This window comes from Phalacrocorax carbo, chromosome 10 (assembly GCF_963921805.1).
Source record: "Phalacrocorax carbo chromosome 10, bPhaCar2.1, whole genome shotgun sequence".
In the NCBI taxonomy this organism is placed as follows: domain Eukaryota; kingdom Metazoa; phylum Chordata; class Aves; order Suliformes; family Phalacrocoracidae; genus Phalacrocorax; species Phalacrocorax carbo.
In genome coordinates this window covers 14,202,142-14,220,745 of record NC_087522.1, presented here as the reverse complement: position 1 = coordinate 14,220,745, position 18,604 = coordinate 14,202,142, and the positions used below count along the sequence as shown (strand labels likewise).

The 18,604-nt window shown below is 41.2% G+C and overlaps 1 protein-coding gene across 1 annotated transcript; it reads right to left on the bottom strand.

Moving 5' to 3' along the window:
• Positions 1-897: 897 nt before the first annotated feature.
• On the bottom strand, positions 898-17,746 carry TMEM114 (transmembrane protein 114). Its single transcript, XM_064461950.1, has 5 exons — positions 17,280-17,746; positions 15,979-16,059; positions 6,567-6,704; positions 3,650-3,889; positions 898-1,166 (listed from the first exon to the last, which is right to left on the bottom strand). Exons 1-4 carry the CDS (start codon positions 17,461-17,463, stop codon positions 3,657-3,659), a joined length of 636 nt encoding a protein of 211 aa, XP_064318020.1. The 5' UTR covers positions 17,464-17,746; the 3' UTR covers positions 898-1,166; positions 3,650-3,656.
• Positions 17,747-18,604: the final 858 nt, after the last annotated feature.

Genomic DNA, 18,604 nt, shown 5'->3' with positions numbered 1-18,604 from the left:
TTGGGAAATCCTAAGTCTTTTAGATCTATCTCATGGGCTGGTTCCAGTTTCCCTTAACAGCTTCAGTGGGTGGGCAGGCACTCCATGCCTTGCTGTGATCACCATAGTGAAGAGGTTCTGGGCAGATTCTGGCTCTCTTCTCCTACTGACCAACCAGGCATTGACAAAGCACGTCCTGTTTGGTCTCCAACCTGCCATCATTTTAAAATTGGAAGGAGTAAATTATGAATCATGTGTGGCTCCATAGAGTCAGTCAGGTCTATTGGCTTTGGATCAGTGATCAACAAATGCATGGAGCTACTTTAACTGAAGCTGTGTCTGAACCAACAATGGCATACAGAGACATCCAACCTGCTCTACAGGAACAGCTCAGGAACAGCACAGACCCAGACTGAATCCTCATCGTTTCATGTTTACATTATATTTACCAGCATCTCCTCTAAATGTCTTGTATATCTGCAGTTTTTCACCCTCAAGGATTCCTTTGACCTTCCCTATCCTTTTCTGCCACCTCTTGAAGAAGCCTTTAGATTAGTGAATAGTACTGGCCAGCAGCTCTGCGCACTCTACCTGCTCAAACAGTACTGCTCTGCTCAGTGCATCTGTTTTTCTTCACTTTAAATGCGGCCAATTACCTATGAGTTTGCGATTTGCCAGGAATTAATGGGAACAGTCAGTGTCTTCATCTCAGTAATGCATTTTGGGGAAAATACAGCAAAGAACTGGGTATTAAATAAACATTAGTTTCAGTAAGAGGAAGAAGCTGATAAGGTCACTTGTATCAAATTACATAAAGTTCTTTCCAGAATGTTTTCTCTTTCTAGCATAATTCTTCAAAATGTTCAAGACTTATTTGACTATTCCAAACCATCTTTTTTTATTTGTATTCAGAAGGAATTTCAAAGAAATTCAGGGGTTATACAAATACTCAGAAGCAGGAGATACTCTTTATTGTCATTGTGTCAGATATTGCAGGAAGCCAGAATAAGAAATTTGGGAAAGCCATGGAAATAAGAATTCCTCTAATTCAATAACTGATTCATTGGCTTTCCATATTAGATTTGATCACTTGAGTATTTTCTATCGTAGCTGCATAAGTATCTTATAAATACCTACCACATGTGACACGGGCACTTCAAAAGCATCATATAAATTGTAGAATAGATCTGCAGAGAAAGTTAAAGAAAAATATATATCTTAGTTCTTCCATGTCTTTGTAAGTACTTCCCACCTCTGAGATGTCATTTTATTTAATTTTACAACATTCAAAACCACTGTTAAATAACATCTGTAATAAATACTCAAAAAATAACTCAGATGGTATTTTACTATTACAGTTCACAGTAATGTCAGAGTAACATCATACAAATTTTATTATAGCTTCACCACCACCAAAACATAGAAACATTACAGTTTAGATAATTCACTTAAGCACATAGAGTTTTGGCTAGAAAGGATCTTTTTCCTAATCTTATAGAGCTGATTAGGCACGCTTTAACTTGCAAAGTGACTCAGTTACACAGTCCCAACAAAAGGAAACATGGAAAATATGTGAAAACCAATGTGGGAGCAAGTGAGAATTACAAAACTGTACTGACTGTTCATAGAATTTCTACTGCTTGGTCTATTCAGGATTTCTATCCTTATTTCATCCTGATAACAAGCAAGGTCTGCCAAGGTCTTAGACTGGGATTAAGAAACTCTGGTTTCATGTGACCTTGGGCAGTTTTTCTTCCTTAGCTCTCACAGCATGGTAGTAATAATGTTTCCTTATATGTACAAAGACTGTAAACTCCTGGAAGCTCCCTGACACTACTTTTTGTAAATTGGTACTGCAGGACTAAGATCAGAGCTGAGCTCAGTAAGAGTAATGTGCAGTCTTTAACACAAGACACAATGATAAAATTGTTCTGATATTTAACAGAAGTAGGTAAATTATACCCTTTGCACTACTGGAGGAAGTACAAGGGACTTGCCCAATGACACGGTGTGCCTTGCTGACACAGCTCCTGAGCCAGAGTCCTGACCTGTAATATGCTGAAGTCCTCCAGAAACGCACAATCTAATAGAAGTTTACTGGAGCTGTTAACACCTTCAGGTCTTTCTCCTAAGCCACAGTGGCCAGGGAAAATTTCTTCATTAACTTCAGTGGGCACTGGAGTAAATTTTCACTATCAGCCAGATGAAAAATTAATATAGAAAAACTAGATGATATTCACCTAAGATGAAATTCAGGTACCCTGTATGTTCAGTTTTCCTCAGCAGTTTTCAGCACAAAGCATGGTACTGATTTCATGAAAATGAAACATTATCAAAATTGCTAAGTAAAAACTGGGAAATGCACCAGATACATCTCCTGCATTACAGAACTGAAAAAGCAGCTAGTAATAAGCTGAAAGAGGTAAGTATGCAGCCTCAGCATCTGATAGATTGGGGCTGGCTACAACAGTTAGTTAAAACATCTGGAAAAGCAGCTGTAGCTTTCTCATTACACTGTTGTTACACAAATGTGAGTATACTCACCATTGCACTGCACTTGAGGACTTCACCATCATAGCCACTACTGCCTGCTGGATAACTAATATCAAGTTATTCACAGTATCTAGGCCTTATATCCTTTCATTTTATCACAGCACCAAAGCTCATTTTTAGAAGATGACTCATTTCTTTGTTTTCATCCTACCTGTTTTCACCTGTTCTCTTTAGGAAAGAGAACATGATGCTGTGTCTCTCCTTAGATATTGCACACAGCTGACACAGATTAGGCATCTGGGGTTCTCTGGTTTCTCAAATCATCTCATTTTCATGTGTTGTCGTAAAGAAATAGTGTGATTGTTGTACAGGAGAGAGGAGGGCCTCTTTGGGGATACATGGGGCAAAAAAAGATCCTATAACTACGGAAGGTGTACACCAGAGTAAAGATTACCTCAGCGTATGTCCTAGCCATGCCCTAGTACTGGGGGTTATCACTGGCATTCTCCAAATATTCTGAAGTTCTTCCTATTCTGGATCTTTACTTTTGATTTTACTTTGTGCAACAAAACTGTTTTAAGTGTGCAATACTAATTGAGGGCACTTACACCTCACACTCTCTCCCTGGGTTCAGGTGTATAGACATCGTATATCTTTATGGCTCTCCAAAGGCAGCAGGAAAGTCACACTACCTACCACAAAGTAGACATCTCAGAGCAGCTCTGCTGACAGAGGCTGCCAACGTGACTGGAATTCTAGGCGTGCTTATTAGGAGTCTCAGAGGAAAAACCAAAAGATAAGTAGACCGTGCAGACTGGCCTGCAAGGTACTCTGAGGCACTGCAAGGTACTCTGGGACAGTAGAAAGGAGAAAAGAAAGAAATCCATCTTGTTCTAAGCAACGAATGGAGATATCTTATGAGCTGCCAGCTGAAATTACTTTGGAAACTCTAACTCTGCAATGTACTTTCTTCTAAAGTCACAAGGGTTCCTTATTAACAACACCTGAAATGTTTCACTAATTTATCTTTGTGTTTTATAGCTGACTGTGAGAAAGGTTTATGGCAGCTGGCAAGATACTCAGTCACAGCCTTGCCACTTTTATTACTGCTAGTGACCAGATGGACCAAGCAATCCACATTTCTAGGCTCTGCAGGGTTCTGTTGTTGCACTGATACCTGTTGTTCATAATGCCTGTTCATGTCGCTGTTTCAGACCCACAACTCTTGCTGCCAGGAGAAACACAGCTCCAGTGAGCACTTCTGTGACAAAGGAGATCCAGACTAGTGCCAGTGACCAGCCAAACCTGATGTCTATTTCTACCAGGAGATCCTTACTCCTCAGGAGGCAGACAGCTTCTTTGAAGGCAGCAGCTGAATATGCAATATAGACACTGATCCCAGTAAGTGTAACAAGAGCTGGGAAAGAAAAACATATTCAGCTAGTTAGCATCCACTGCAGAAATGAAAAATAATTTGATATCTCTTAGGGCTTCTTTGTCACTCCTTCCTATCTACCCAGGGTAGATTGCCAGTTAGCCTCTGTTTACCTTTGAAATCAAGTTGAGGTTCTTTTTTGCGGAAGGGTGAGAGGGAGGTCAAGGGAGGGTTATTTCTGTCCATTGAGTTTAATGTGTTCGCAATGTTAAATACTGAATCAAAATGTAACACGGCAAGCCTCCCACAATAAAAATCATCATGTCTTTTCCAGATATCTAATGCATATACACCTCTCTTTTCAGTGCTATAATGCATCCTGATTCCTCTCTGCTGTGCACGTCTAGTTGCCTACCTCTATGCAAGAAAGCCCATGGAGACAGAGATTCTTCCATTTCAGGTCAGTGACCTGAATTTAGGCTGGTTTCTAATTTTGAGTATCATAAGTTTTGAGTATTCAATGTAAATGTGTTGGTCTTTGCTGTCACCTCCCACCAACTGTTGTAGAGTCATTACTATTCATCACTTCCAAACAATTGAGCCAAAGACATCCTTGGAGCAGACTAAAAATAAATTAATAAAGGCACTCAAACAAGAAGCCAGTTGTTTTCAGAATGAAAGGACTGTACAGAAGCTAGCAAACTTAGGGAATGGCACTTCTAGCACAAGTACATGTTATGCCCTGGGCCCGGCATCTATGTCACTCAAAGGACATATACTAACTCATGACTTTACTGGATCAGTGGCAGGAAAGATGTGATAGAAAGGTCCTGGATTAAAGGACTGTAGCTCAGGAAAGTAGATACTGGAACACTTGTAGGATAACAGTGTCTTATCCAATTCTGAGGGAAAAAATTTTGGTCTGGCTTTCTGTTAAATCACAGTGTAAGTCCAGATGAGTCCACATTTTTGCCAGAAAGACCAGTCTGAGTAAAGACAAACCAAGACAGAAGTGTGTTGGGTTATCCCACAGTCAAAATTCATACTCATATTCCTGACTTTAACCATGCTATGATGCTGTACCTTCTAGTCCTCTGCAGGGGGGTGGGGGTAATATACTTCTCTATACCTTTCGTCAGCAGAAGTGGAAATGACTGTTTTGTCAACATTTTCAACAAGATACGCTGAGTTCTAGTTCTGCGGCCACATTTCAGAAAGAATGGGGTAGTCTGTAGGATGTCCTGGGCTGTGGAGCATATCAGTTCTGGTATTTTCGAACAAAACCTCAGGTTTCTGGAATTGCATCATAAAATATTTCTTTCTGCTGAGACAGAACTATGAATACTGAACTTCATGAACTGGAATATCCTATAAAACTGTGCACACCCATTACATGCACCAAGCCTCAGTGCAGCGGAAACAGCTGAACCATACTGCCTGAGCGGGAGGAGGGTCTGGTCTCACACCAGAGGCCACCCTGCAGTCCGTTCATGCTGTCCTGGGAAACAGCACTAGCTGCATCTTCAGAACATATTCAAGCACCCCTCTCCTAATACTGTCTTTGTGTTCCCTCTCCCTCTTTGCAACCCCAAGTGTCTTAGAAAGGCACAGTACTCCACTCCTCAGCAGGATAATCATGCTTTGCACTTCACAGCTTTTCATCTTTCACTTACTATTTGGAGTAGTTTTGAAATAGCCTAAGCCTTTTTAGTGAATACAGCTTTCTGATGTTCTAAGGAAATAGCAGTTACTTTTTTTTTTTTCCAGAAGAAAAGCATAAAGGAGAATGGTTGGTCTTTGTAAGAGCATTTCAGACTAAAAAGGTCAGTCGAGACTTTTAGACAGCAGCATTTGCTTCCAGCAATCTCTTATCATTCTCTACTTAGAAACAGGACTGTATGATCAGGTGATGAGGGCCAGTACTGAGGATCCCCTTTTCTGTTGAGGAAAATTTCTGTTGTAAGTTACTTTGTGAAACAGTACTGAAAATCTATCTGGAGAAGAAAATGGAGGTGATTTAAACCCAGTTTTCCTACTTTGAGAGAGTGTTTTTAGTTTTAATTCATAAATGACTTTCTAAAACACAGAGGTTTTGGTTACAGCAAAAATAACAAAAGACAAAATGTAAAAGAATGTTACTAGTTTCAGATTGAAATGTTACATTCCCAGTAAAATAACTCTTTGCGGTTTCCTTTTGTGACCCACAGTCTGGGGACACCACTATAGTTCAAAACTACCAGTGAAGCTACCCCAGAAATTCCTAGCAAGGCCTTTTCCAGGAACATGCACATGCCTTTGAAAAAATGACAGTTTTCTTAATCATTGTAGCATCTGTTCAAGGGTATTGAACCCTATGCTTTACTCATTCCAAAATCACTTCTCCATCACTCCATTACCCTGTCTGTAAAGAATTTGGGCACTGTGCTGAGAAGGTATTAAATCTTTTGTGTTAATGAGCACAGCAAAGACATTGTGTTCGAAGTGTGACTCACTCCACTAGGATGTATGTTTGTGTGTGATTATTTGCATCTCCTGACTAAGTGGCAGCTTTCTATGCCAGAATACTGTCAGGCGCTGAGCAGACACCAAGTGAATGAACACCAGCATTACTCTGAAAGCAAACCCTTGCTTAGCTTTTTCCCCTGGAAGACAAAGTGATGTTTCCCAGACATAATCTCTTATGATTTAGAACGGTTAAACTAGGAGTTTTATATAGTACCTCCAAAAAGAAAAAGCAGTCCTGTCATTAGAAGCAGTAGGTAGGCCCTGGCAAGAATACTGATGAATCCAGCCATTCCTCCAAAAATCATCAATATCAGGCTGAGGGGCATCAGGATGACAAATGTTCCGTGCATGTCTGAGGAAAAATGAAGAGAGTTAATATTTTGATATTTTATTATGGTGTCATTGGATGTACTAATAATTATTGAGTGCAGAGCCCCTGGTCAGGAACAAAGCCTTATTCTGTGTTGCAAAAACAAGGGATTAGACAATCTCTTGGTTTTTCAGTTTAAGTCAGCAGGACAAATATATGTGGCATGGAGAAAAAGGTAACATACAGAGCAAGCCCTTCACAGGATCACACCCTGTGTTTCAGACAGAGACTACAAATATAAAGGCTATGTCTACATGGATATATTTAAACAGTTAAACCGTTCTCAAATACTAAGCCTAGCTGGATAACAGGTGATGCATTGCATATCAGGTAGTCACTGACAACCTTAAAAAGTAGCCCTGGTTACCTGAATCATACAGATCACAGCAAGCGGCGGCGCTGCTTGTGTGGTGAGATCCAGCAGATGCTTTGGTTAAACGCTTTCTTTTCTGTTACATGTCCATCCTCTGCTGAACTGGTCTAACAAATTGTTTACTTTTTCCTCTGTTGCCGCTGACCATCAACTAGAGGTAAATTTTCCGATCCAGCTCTGATTCTGTGCCCACCATTGTTTTCTACAGCACCTTCACTAAGGATATTAACCTAACCTGGTTGCTTCCTCCCATGCTGAATATTACACATTAGTTTTTACTGATCTCTGTAAGATTTTAATAGCTGTGTAAACAGAGGGTTGCAATGTATTTTTTCATATCACACTGTTTTTTCCATTGTAAACCATCTTTGTGTCATTGTTCCCTTTCATGCAATCTATCCACAACATTCAACCCAAATTTTTCTAGAATAATAAAAAAATATTCCAGCTTCCAGTATCCATTTATTTCATACCAGAGTGAAGTGTAGAGTTACTGAAAAAGGCACTTAAAATAGATTTTTCTGAAGGGCTATGGGCTTCAGTGTCTCATATAATTTCACAGAGGAACAACAACATGTCATTAGCTAGATCCCAAGGAAAAGGAGTCAGTTAAAAGATCACAGTTTGTGTGTGATCTCTTTTTTAAGTCCCTGTAACTGCCCACTGAAGTGGAGGTACTCCACCTGTCACTGGCTAAGGATCCAGCTTATCCTGTTCAATATAATTATAAATATAAGACACAACCATGTACGTATCTCTGTCCAGTTCTAGGACCTTGGACGGTTAGGAACAGCCTGCATGGGATCAGGGCAGACACTGTTGATTTCTTTACTTGAGTGGAATGTGGTTTCAAGACAACTATTTGTTTTGTGTAGTACAGGACATGCTTACAAGGAAGAATGTGGCAAACAACAAAGTTTTGGGAGGTGACCCTATTGTTCTTCCATTTCCCTTTATTTACACTGGTATTATATTCTCATATTTAGTCCCACACATGCCCACATCAGGAACAGGTGATGCCCAGAAGGCACTAATTCAGCATTCTGCATCGAAGGGAGCACTTTCTCTCCCTGCTACTAAATCTGAGGATACTCCATGGGCTTTACTTCAGCAAAACTGGCCATGTCTGCTGTTGCTGGCTAAGAAACCGAAACCTATAGCAATTCTCAGGAGCTAACAGTCAAATTAATCTTCAGCTTAATATGTATAAACCAGTATGTCAGAACTGTTTGCAAATCTTAGTTGAATACCAAGAGGAGAAATGGCCATGGAACTTTTTTCAGGAGTTTTATATAGTTAGAAGCAGTTGTCAGGGATGTGATGCGACGTGATGTGACAGAACAGAGATCTGGCACACAATTTAGTTCTCACGTTCTAGAGGGGCAGCAGGAACAGGCTAGTCTTCTGCCCCATTTGTGCTTCCTAAAGGTATTAGGCCTGATTTTGATTCCCCACCATTTTGACATCCATGCATCCTCTTAGATTTGGTCTTGCATGTAAGAGGTGAAGAGGCCTTGGGGGGACAAATTCTTATGCAATTAACACTTTGAAAGTAAGAATGTAAGAATGGTGCAACTCTCTCCTCAGACCTGGCTTTGCTGGGAGGGAAGAAACATAAACAAGATCATCACTGGGTCTGTGTTTTGTGATTTTCCAGGTGTGCCTCACTAGTCAAAATTGCTGCTAACAAACTATGCCTCAGGACAGCAGCACTAACAGTTGCTGTTTCTTTTACTCTCCTTTTCATGGTTTGATTTCAGCTATTGCAGCTAGGACTGCAACCTCAGCCAGAACAAGTGCTGGTGAAGAAGATAAGGCTCTGAATGTAACCTTTTCTTTTGAAGCAAAGGGAAAACAAATCTATACCAGAATATTCTCCTAGGGAGTGTCATAGATTACATTAATGATCCGTGACAGTCACACGTAACATCAGAATAACTGATTTTTATGCCCTCTTCAGTGAAGATATAGGGTTTGGGGATATCTCAGCTGAAACCCACAAATCCCACTGTGACAGAACTTTACTTTTCCTACACGCAGCTGGGATCACATTTCTCATTAATCACCTGCAGCTTTTATAAAATCAAATATTTAATGGATTGTATTCAGTTAAACAGCACTTTTATCACCTCCAGTGTTCTCATTCAATACCTAATACCCATTTGTCCTTCTTCTATGAAATCTGCAACTGCCTGGGAAACTTATTCTAAAATGCTGCCATGGAAACCTCTCAGGAATCTGAATTCATGCTCTCTGGCATATGATATTATGCCATTATATCCCTTGATTAGAGGGACAGAATTAGTTTATAGGAGGACATGACTTAAAATATCTTTACTCTGTTTCTGTCCTTGATAATCATCTGTGAAAGAAGTTAAAACATTAATTTTGCAGTCATTTTAGTGTTTTTTTAGGTTGTGTTGAAATACATATTCATGCATTATGTATTATACATATAACTGTCTTCATTTTGATGAAATTAATCTAGTATTGAAAAAAAAACAGCCTAAGCATTTTGCACAAGAAGAGGTACGTGCACTTCCTTGTAAAACAGAGTTCAGTTTCCCACATCTATTTCTCAATAACCAAGTTTATCTGCCAGTCCAACATGAAGGATCCAATAGTTTAATCTTGAAAACACTGAAACAAACTGATGAAGATTTAAAAAAAACACTCCAGTTTGCTGTAGCAAATAATACTTTAATGCTTGATCTGAGTTAATGAAGTTTTGCATCAGCTATCCAAAGCTGGTTTACTAGAGTACTGACCAAACGCCTATAAGAATAACATCTGCAGCGTGTGTCCAGATCTGTGGATTTGGCAGACGTTTCTAAACTACCATCCAACAGAGTTGTTGATGAGTTGTTTGTAACAGAAATTTGTGGCATGAACTAGAAAAAATGAATGGTGTCAAAAGTAACCAACTCCAGATCTAGCAGTTTTGTGAATCATCTCCTGTTAACATGCTGGATCTTAATTGTTTCAAACTAACTTTGGATTTGTTTGCACAGCTTATAATAGCAAACTGTCTCTAGAAATCTGTAATAGTCACTTCATCAGAAATACTCCAAATGGCAGCAGCTCAGAAGAGCTTAATTAAGGACCTGTTTATCATCTCAGCAGTGACTAAATAGCCAGTTAGAAAGACAAAAGCTTCTAGCTGAAACAGAATGCTGGCAGTAGCTAAAACCAGTGGGGCTGCTGTGGAAAGACTTGGCAAAGCCAGGAAGAAACAGTGCACTAAGAAAGCCTGACATGCTTGCAAGGAAGGAAGGAAGGAAGGAAACAGGGAAACAACGAGCAATAGAAAAGAACTGCTGTCTCTGGCTAAATGTGAGACTTCTGGTCTTGAATGCCATAGGCACTAAGGCCTGGATTCCCTCCTGTTCAGTAGAGAAAAGATGATGGTGGATGAGAGCTCACGGGGTTAGGGTACCCCAGGATAATTACATAAGCTCTGGACTTTGTGTTACACATTTTGGCTTTGTGTTTTATTCATGCAACAAGTCTGAGCTAAACTGGAAGACAAATTACAGATAGTAGAAATAAAATTATGCTACACTTGGTGTAGGTGGGGACCGACAAAAACCTAGGAATGGGTAGAATGACCAACATAAGCGATGCACTGTGGTTCACATTCTATTGCTATGATAGCAATGGATTTGAAAATGAGAACATTCGTTACAAGTTGTCACTCAGGTCTCAGCTGCAGTGATGCTAAAGTTATCTCAGATTTCTGTATATATTTCTTGTAATATCTACGCTAATTACCGAAGCAAATGTTCACTGGAACCTCTTTGATGGACCACTACACCATTGCTCAGAAACAAAGCAGATCTGTTTAGGTATACACCTACCATATCAATTAAGTCAGAACTTCTGTGTACATTATTTGTGTCTTATTTCACTTGGCCTCTGAACTGGCTCTTGCCAGGTATTCCAGCCCTAGCTGTTTCCTTCTGATAACTTAAAACCAAAAGGAAAAATTGTGAAGAACTGTAAATCCCCCAGGAAAAATGTAATGGCAGCCAAAGAATAAGGCATTCTGTGACTAGGAGCAGGAGTATAAACACGTAACTCAGTAAAAATGAAACAGACCCATAAAGAGTGGGGAGAAGCGTGAAAGCAGCTGGTTAATGACTGTTACAGAGTCCACACAGTGTAAGGAAATCTAGCCTAGTTTAACTGTACTATTAAACTAATTTCGTTGAGGAAGAAACCAAGGCAGCTGTGACATTATAACAAATGAGGTATCAGTAAGTGCCCCTACTGCAAAGATTGTTCCCCTACAGGAAGCACTAACTTCCCTGCAGGAAGCACTAGCTTGACTGCAGCCTCGTGGGTCCACCTACACTGATGTCTAAAAAAGAAAACATAAAACTACTCTGGGGAGGATAATTTAAGCAGTTGTTCAAGGGCAGCTGCACACTCCAGTCTTGGTTTTATAAAAAGAAAAACACTTTCTTCCAGCCATACATAAGTGGAAACCACATCCATTAACTGATCATCTCTGGATGGCTCAGGAATAGAGAGGCACTAAAAAGTGACTTGTAACAGGAAATCAATCACTGGCCATGATGTTCATGTCACTAACAAAAAATGAGGATTGTCAGAGGCTTAATCTGAGGTATCTAATGCAGCTGATTTGTGCATCAGGGGCAAACCAGGCAGCCATTAAGAAATACCAGTAGTTCTCCTCACATTATTTTTCCTAACGCTAACTCCAGCTCCGCAGTGTTTATGGGATGCCACACCAGTTTGGGGTGCCAAGCTAAGATTTGAGAGAAATGATCTGTTTTGCAATGCAACCGTTTGCATCTTTGGACCAAAATGGCCTCTTATATTTTGGCCAAATAATATGTTATAGATGTTGATTTTATGTGCCAAAAGAAAAACAAAACAAAAAAAAGAAAAAAGCTTTGTGCCAATTTGATTTTAAACTTTAAGAGGAGGGGTGATGTCACACATAAATAAACCCTCCACATTTTAACAAATTTCACCATGCTTTGAAAAAAGCTTAGCTACAGCTTTCTAGGATCACTAAATCATATAGCATTTAGTTCAGAAGAATGTAGATGGAAGTAATTTTTATGTTACCAAGCAGGGGTCAGTATCCAACCGTAACTGAGACGCGCAGGAACAGGTTACTTGGGTTACCAAAAAGTCAAACTCGTAGAAGAGTTTTGACAGGATACGTTAGTATCCAGCAAACACATTACTTTCTTCTTTTGACAGCTCACCTGTCCTGCAAGTACTTGAACCAATTCCAGAGTACAAATTTATTTTGATTAGGAATATTTACAAAACTGTGTATTTTTCAGGGATTACACTGGTGCTGTCTTTAGCTGAATCTATACTAGTATTTACTAGTTATTAACAATACAGACTTCGGTAAATGAGAAATATTGCAAAAACACCCAAGAGTAACCTTTCCCCAATGTAACTGTTTTTTTGTTTTATTTTGTTTTTTTTAAAAATTATTTTACAAAGATGCAACTCTTGGGGAAAATTTTTCAGTAGATTAAATACTCTCATTCCTTCTACACACCAGCTTCCCTCTCTCTGCATGTGATCCTTAACATCTTAGATGTGATTTTGAACGTTACGTTTCTTCTACTGGAAAATGGCAAAGCTGCTCAGAATTCCTGAAGCAGCTTCCTTTGAAGTCAGAGTGACATCCTTCTTTTACCATTTAGTGAGAGATGGGTTTAGCCACCAGGAAAAAACATTGCTCTTTCTGCTTGTCTCCCATAGCTGGCACAGGAGAACGCAGGGCAAGACATCTGACAGATTTTGGTTTTAAAGCTGACTTTCAGAGGGCTACCTTTAACCCTAGGGGTCACCAAGAGACCCTAGGAACTGTCTAAATTGTGGACCTTCATTTTAACCCTGTAGGGGACAGAGGAAAATGTACACCTCCCTGGAAAGATTTTTTTTCTTTAACGCAGAAATTTCAGAAAAACTAGTGGTAGGTCGTCTAGTGGTATCTTTAGACAGTGGCTGATGTTTTAAACAAATACATAACCATGCCATAATGTAATCAGTAGTAGGAAAATATTTTATACTTTGCAGGTTTGAGGGACAGAGAGGGTATACATCATATGTTCAGCTGGAGGGAACGGTAAGAAAAGAAATGGAAGTTTAATGTACAGGAGAAGGCATGCTTATGTCTAATCCATTAGAGAAATTGTTCAAGAGTATTCCCATGATGTGAAAATACATCATAATCTCAGGCTTAACAAGACCTAGGTTGATTGTCTGAGTAATATTGCTGGTAGCACAGAACTTTTAACTTGGACACCCAGTTTTTTTTTATTTGCCAGGAGCTCTATTTGAAGTGTGCAATAAGCCTAAAAGCAATTTGATGGGAGATTGGAAACATGGAGGGAGGGAATGTGAAGGCTTCTCATTCTCTAATGAAGGGTTTGTCTTCTGGCAGTGACCAGCACTTCTGTTTCCATGTAGACCCAGCTCTTTGCACTCAGGTGTACACTTTCTCCCATCTTTTTGGCACTTGTGTCTAGTTAAGACATGCCAGGAAGAGTATGGGAACTCTGAAGAATGGGGGACAGGATTCCTAAGTGCCAGCATTAGGAGACAGCCCTTCTAAATCTTTTTAGGAATAATGGGCAAGAAACACATTTATATTGCCAGAACTCCTGAAATTCAGTCTGCCAGTCAGTGAGAAATATGGGTATACAGCTAGACAGAATGAGATTAATTCCATGTGAATGTGCCCCACAGAGACACCTGCACAGGCACAAAAAAAAAAACAAACAAACATTTTCTGAAGTAACTGACCAAAGCTGTGCAATTAGCCTGTTTGCTCCGTATAACAACACATGAAGAAATTACTGCAGCTACACTGGAATCCACAATCCCAGAATTGTCCTCTAAAATCCTAGTGAAAATGTGTTGTAGATGAAGATGAAGGTTTGCCCTGATCTGCCTAAATATGATTCAGTGACCACAGCCAGAAAATATTTAAGAAGTGTAAGGCTGAAATAGAAGGTAATACCTCAGTACTTAACAAACATAGATGTCACTTAGAAATATCTATATTTCCTAGAAGTAAGAAGTACTGACATGGCAGTGTCTATGTTCAGCTGCTATTGCTGTGGGTCTGTAGCCACACCACACTGAAACTGCACTGAAGTTGAGCATCTAAAATATCAAAGTTCACTCTGTTGGGCATCCTAATCAAACCTAGTAGGTTCTTTCAATGAAAGTATCTTTGATTTCTTATCTCATCATTTTTAGGCAGACTATGCCTGCTTATAATAAACCCTGCACGTGTCTTTGCAGACCTGAAGCCTTTGTCCAGGAACGGAAAAATAGTACTTGATATGACAGTGAGAGATAAAAAATTTCTGAGGCACTGAAGAGCCTGTAAACATAGTTATGAATCCAATTTTTCTTCATATTCACTATTTTTCTACACTTCATGACTACCAAAAAGCTGTCCTTTGTTTCTAAGCCAACATAATTTTTATAACAAAAAGAGCTCTGTTTAGTCTCTGCTTTAGTTTTTGCAGAATTCAGCTTTCACTGAAAATCTGTAATCTAAAATCTCCTTGGCTGAGAAAAATTACAGATGTATCTTTTGCAAATATGAACACAACTTTTGAAATGCTAATAATTTTATCCCGAAATTTTAGACTATCCCCAACATAAAAGTTGAGGTGCCCACACTTAAAATGTGATCGGTCTGGTTAGGTTCAATTAACTTTGAACCCTCAAAGGCTTACGTGATCCAGCAGGCAATCATTTTCACCCATCCTCATGGTTTTCAGCAACATCAAGCAGCTAATGCCCTCTGTCTTAAGCAAGGAAGATTAAAGAAATGGCACCTTTCAGCTGGAAAGCACAGAGAGACGATCTGTGGTGTTAGTCTTCAACTTGTCAATCTGTTTCTATGGCTGTTTCAGTAGCCCACTGAGATCTTATTCCTACTTCAACTTTCCAGTTCCTGTTGCAGCACAGCTACATTAGCATCAGTACCTCATAGGCTTTCTTTGCCATCTTTGCTGCACTTTTAGCTACATCATGAGATGCTGCTCCAGGAGACTAAAGACACTCTAAGCCTCTCTGACGGATTGCTCAGGGAAATGGCTGATTTTCAGGGAAAGAGTACCATTTTCAGGCACAGGACAAGTGCATGTATTCTATGTGCAACAGAAAATAGCCAGAGACAGAGGGAAGTAAATAAAAAATAAAAAAAGCAAGCCCATATGCAAGCATGTATGAGCGAAGCATTATGCAGAATACGATGCAAAGAAGCTAAAAGTACTTGAAAATGTTTAGTTTGGACTTTCTGAAAACATTTTGACATTGACAAATTAATCTAAACAAAAAGAAGTAAATACCAACCAATGCAGTTAGAAACTTAAAGTAACCTTCTAGAATATGATGTTCTTCAAAGACTTTTAACACTGCTTTTATTCATTGATTTACTTTCTTAAATTCCCGCATACTTAAGTTTTTTTTTCAGTGTAAGGAATCCCACCAATAGGATAGGTAAGTAGCTGTCTTAAAGATTAGTTTAAATGTGTGCTTAAGCATTTTCAGTGAGTAAACTCTTTTGAGGGGATTTTGAACATTTTTGGCTTTTATTTTTAACAATTGTGTACCTCCTGAGCCGTTCCAGGCAGAAACATTTTGCTCCTTTGGAAGAAATTAGCTGGCCTTGACACCAAATAGATGGTTATTTCAACAGTAATCCCACTTAACGACCACATGCAGTCAGATATTGTACAGAAGCAGAGTCAAAACACTATCTCAAAGAGCTCCCCCTCTGAATCAGAAATGGGACCCTGTAAGTGGCCAAGGATGGAGGGAGGGAGGGAAGGATAAATGGAAGTATAGAAATAATATGTTACTCACACAAAAGCTGTCTGTGTGAACCAGTGACGTTTGTGTTCTCGTGCCAGAAGGGGTTTATCAAGGGGTAACATTTGCTTCTCACTGATAGAGAAGGAAAAAAAAAAAAGAGAAAAAAGTTATGCCATAATATCTTACCGAAATATATCCTCTTTTTTTTGCATGTACATATATTAATATAATATTATCTGCTTTAAAAACAGTCATTCCTAGGTAGGGAAGGAAAGGAGGGGATTTTCAGTACCCAGCATTGGCCAACTTCTGCTCCCACGGGGCATGACTGCTGCAGTCAAGAAGGGAACATCTGCTCACTTCAGTGGGGCTCAGGGTACAGCAAAGGGGAAAATTCCTTTAACCTGCTCCTTCTCCCCAGCTCCACTGGAAGTAACATCCTTTCTTGCCTATGATGAACTTTACTCACTCCTTGTTTTTAATGGTGGAATCAAAACCAAAAGTAATACGCCTGGCATACAAATTAAACTAAATTGGGAAAATCCTAGAATATCCACATACGGTTTATGGATCTTTCATTAAAAACCAGAACTGCGAAATACCAAGCGAGATCAAACGCTGTACAATTACTCAGTGAACTTGGCGAGTCATTAGTCACTTACCTTTAGTTAGTATGGGATTAAGCTGATTTTATGTATATTTATATTATTTATGGAATACATTTCAAACTAATAATATTTATATTGGTATCCTTTATAAGTAAAGTATTACTTATCTTTTTATTTCTCTATTATACTTTATAAGCATAATATTACTTATTATACTATTACTTTATTATCCTTTTAAGTATAATATTTCTCATATTATTTACATATATAAACTAGGTAGTTTAATGTAATTTAAATGTATATTCTTTGTATTATTATTTATAATTTTAATGGTTTGTACCCAGAACTTTCGGCCCTGCATTCCCCCAGAGTCAAATGAAAAGACACCGCTTTCCTTCTAAATAGTTATCGTTTATTAAATGAGTCTGAATTAAAAGTTAACGTAAAATGAGGTTCCGGTAGCAGAAAATTCGCGATCCGCACGTCCCCTTTGGCGAGCCGTGCCAGAGACGTTCGGCACCGAAGCGCCGAGGGGTGAAGGGCACCGAGGGGGAGCGGCCGAGGGGGAACGGCCGCGGCGCGCAGCGGCCGCCGCGGCGCGATGGAGCTCCCCCGCAGCGGCCGGGCCCGGGCCCGCGCCCGCCCCGCGCCGCCGCCGGCGGACGCGCGTGGGACGCGGCGCCCCGCGGCAGGAGGGGCGATCCCGGGGGGCGGTCGGCTCCCGCGCCGCGCCGCGCCACTCACCGCCGCAGGTCCGCCACAGACCCGAGTGGGAGCTGAGGGCGTCCGTGCCGTTACGGGACGCCTCCAGCTTGGAGGCATCGATGATGTACCAGAAGTCCGTCGCGATGGCCACCACGAGGGCGACGAAGCTTGAAACTCCTACCAGGGCCACGAGGAGGGAGAGGACGCCCAGGTTAACCTTCATGCTGCTGCTGCCGCCCGCCGCCGCCCTGCCTCAGCGGGACCCGCCGTCGCGCCCGCGCCGCCTCCACACAGCGGCCGCGCCTCGCCGGGCCGGGCCGGGCCGGGCCAGCGGGGCCCGCCGCAGGTAGCCCGCCTCGAGCCCCGCCCCGGCCGCGCGGCGGGAAGGGCTGTCCGTCCGCCCCCGCTCCTCGCCCGCCGGGGCGGGCAGCCCCGCGACCCGCCGCCTCCGCACGCCGGCCCCGGCTCCGCAGCGCTCCCCGGGGCGCGACCGGGCCCCGCTCCCGGCCCGGCCCCGCCCGGTTGGCTTTCCCACCCTGCCTGTCGGCCACCTCCGCTGGCCGGGCTCCCTCCGCGGAGGTCTGTTGATGAGTCTGTGTGGGGAGTGGGGCGCGGAGGTACGGCTGCCGTCCTAGAAAGGGACACCTGTTAGAAGCTATGGGAAGCGGAGTATCCTGATAGCTTGGGCAGCCTTAAAAATCTCGGGTGGTCTCACCTCGGGACAACAGCTTCCTCATTCCAAACATGGCTGTCCTTGAGGGAGCAGAAGCCAAGGTCTGGGGAGCGGACCAGTGCTGGTGTTCTTACAGCCTTTCTGTTATTGTCTGTATTTACAAGAGATTTCCTCTTGTTCCTTGCCTTCCCGATGCCGACCTCAAAAGGACAGATCTAACCTAATTTGAAAGGTGGTGTGAGAGAAGGCAGTAGCGTGGCAATTGCTGCCTGATGCAGTGATGTCTAATACCCTGCCCGGGATCGTTTTCCTGTCAGAGTATCACTTATAGAAGGAAGCACACAAGCAGTATACCCTCTTCCAGAAACTTTGGAGGGACAGTTACGTCATTTCCAAGGGCACACATGTTCATGTGTGAGCCCCTAAGCCACCTTCACCCAGCCTCCTGCTGATCTCCAGCCTGCTGAAATCTGTTGGATAACAGGTAAATTGCAGTAATGCAACCTCATTTTTAAATCTGCAGAGCATTTACTATGGAGTTTTACTGTGTCACTTCACTGGCATAAAGATACAGTGCAGGCAGGGTCAATAGGGTATCTTGTTTTCTTACTCATAACTCACTTCAGGCCTTCCAGGGAATTGCTAAGTAACTCCTCATTGTTAAAAAAAAAATCTCATTTATTTTCTGGCA